The sequence below is a fragment of the Aptenodytes forsteri genome, unplaced genomic scaffold, assembly GCF_000699145.1.
Source record: "Aptenodytes forsteri isolate BGI_AS27 unplaced genomic scaffold, ASM69914v1 Scaffold72, whole genome shotgun sequence".
NCBI lineage: Eukaryota > Metazoa > Chordata > Aves > Sphenisciformes > Spheniscidae > Aptenodytes > Aptenodytes forsteri.
Window position 1 is genome coordinate 8362894 of NW_008796193.1, and position 2085 is coordinate 8364978.

Consider the following 2085-nt stretch of genomic DNA (forward strand, 5'->3'; position numbering starts at 1 on the left):
CTGTGCCGGGGGGGCGCGGCTTGGGGCACCTTGGCACGGCTCTCCCGGGCTCTTCCCCTCCCCGCAGCAGAGGAACCGCCGGGGGAAGCCAGCAGGGAAAGTGAACTGCAAGAACATGAAGCAGGACTGCCCCGTGCCCGCCTGTCCCCGGGCCACGCTGCTGCCGGGGCACTGCTGCCACACCTGCCCCAAAGGTGAGACCAGCGGGCGCCTCCCTGCGGGGAGCCCCCCTGCACCCACAGGGTCCCCCATGGGCATGAGAAAGGGGGCACTGCGCACACACCCCCAAAAAGGGCTGCTCTCTTTGTTATGGAGGTTGCCAGTGCCCTCGGGGTGCCCATGAGGTGCTGGGCAGGGGGAAGCCCTGACGGGCACAGCCATCCCTGAACCACCCTGGGAGGGTTGCAGAGCGGGTGCGCAGGGCTAAACACCCTGCCCGTCCATCTGCCTGCGCCCAGCATGCCCCCCCGCACCCCAGCACAGAGCCCCACAGTGATTCGCAGGGTACATCTCGGTCTGTCTCAGGAGGGGGGATTTATTATTGCCCCCCACCCCGAGCTCTTGGGCACAAGCAGCCTGGTGTAATGGTCTCTCCCTGCGCCCACCCCATGCCAGCCTTGCCAGCCCCCCTGGAGAAGACCCCCGTGCCCCCCTTCGACACCTTCGAGTACTTCCAGGACAAGGAGGACGACCTGGACAAGCCCTACAACGACCGCTCCTACCTCAGCTCTGAGGGGCTGGCCCGCGACGATGCCCGCACAGGTGAGCCGCCCGCCCGGGCGGGCAGCAGTGGTGCGGGGCACCCCCCCGCACTCCTCACCGTCATCGGCATCCCCTCCCCAGAGTTCGTGGCCTTGCTGACGAGCGGCCCGGAGCCGTGGCACCCCACATCCAGCGCAGTGGCCAAGGCTCGCTTCACCCTGTTGCGCTCCTACCTGCTCTTCTCCATCAGCTACGAGCGGTGAGTCCTACCCCCTGCCCTCTGCCCAGGCTGGCACAGTGGGCACCTCCCTGGAAAAAAGGGGGGATGCAACAGTGCTTGTGCCTCAGTTTCCCTTCGGACATCCCCCTGAGGTGCCACAGCCTTGCATTGGCAGGGCAAGAGATTTGGGGAGGGGGGCGATGTTCTAGGGGTCCAGCCTGGGTGAGCAGCCGGGATTTCGGCACGCCCATGGCGCTGGCCCGGCCTCACCCCTTCCCCTCCAGGTCTGGAGCAGGAACAAACGGGAGCGGCTCCAGGGCTCCACAGAGGATACGGGCGCAGCGGGGCAGAGGCACCGTCCTGCCCTGCGGATTCTGCCAGTGGGCACCACCAGGGCACTGCCACCGGAGTCCCCCATCCTCCCCGTGCCCTCCCCGGATGCCCGCCAGTGGCGGAGCGCCTCTCCTCCCTCCCTCCTTCCCGCTCCAGTTTCTTGAGCTCTTCCTCGCTTCCAGGCCCCTTTGCATAGTAAAGTGGTGACTAATTTCCAGCTCCGACCGGGGGAGCCAAACAGAGCCGAAAATGCTCCTAATTTACAGCCGGGCCTGAGCGCTCCTGGCAGGTCCTGCCCTGCTGCCTTTCCCGGCGGGGACCCCCTCCTGCTTGGTGCCAGTTTGGCACCGCTCTGGGGCAGGGGAGCCCAGGGGACCCGTGCCGAGCTGGCACCCGGCGGGATGGCAGCGTTGGGCCAGCCCGGGTGTGGGCAGGCAGAGTGTGGTGCTTGGCACCCCAGGGGGACGTCATCCTTCCCTTGCCCACCCCAAATCACTGGGTGACCCCTGTGTGCCCTCCCCAACGCACCCCTGTGCCCGGTGCTGAGCAAGGGTGGTGCCAGGGGAGGGGGGACAGGGCGGGGGGTCATTGCTCACCCCCCGGGTGCCCGCAGGGTGGGGGGCCGAGCCGGGTGCGTTTCAGTGACCCCGAGGGCAACGTGCTGTTCGAACACCCCGTGCAGAAGAGCGCTGCCCCTGAGGATGGCATGGTGAGAGGGGCTGGGAGGGCAGGGGGCACGGCGTCCCTTCCTCCCCCTGCCCAGGCATGCGGTGCCCCCTGGCCCCTGCCCAGCCCTGCCCTCGCCCGCACCTCTGCCGGCTTGGGATGAC

The 2085-nt window shown here is 68.2% G+C and overlaps 1 protein-coding gene across 1 annotated transcript in view; it reads left to right on the forward strand.

The window, feature by feature from the left end:
* Positions 1-2085, forward strand: part of CHRD (chordin) — a 37549-nt gene that overhangs the window by 17593 nt on the left and 17871 nt on the right. Inside the window, 3 exon segments of the mRNA XM_019474309.1 lie at positions 68-194; positions 616-762; positions 844-961. Coding sequence (XP_019329854.1) covers positions 68-194; positions 616-762; positions 844-961 — 392 coding nt within the window.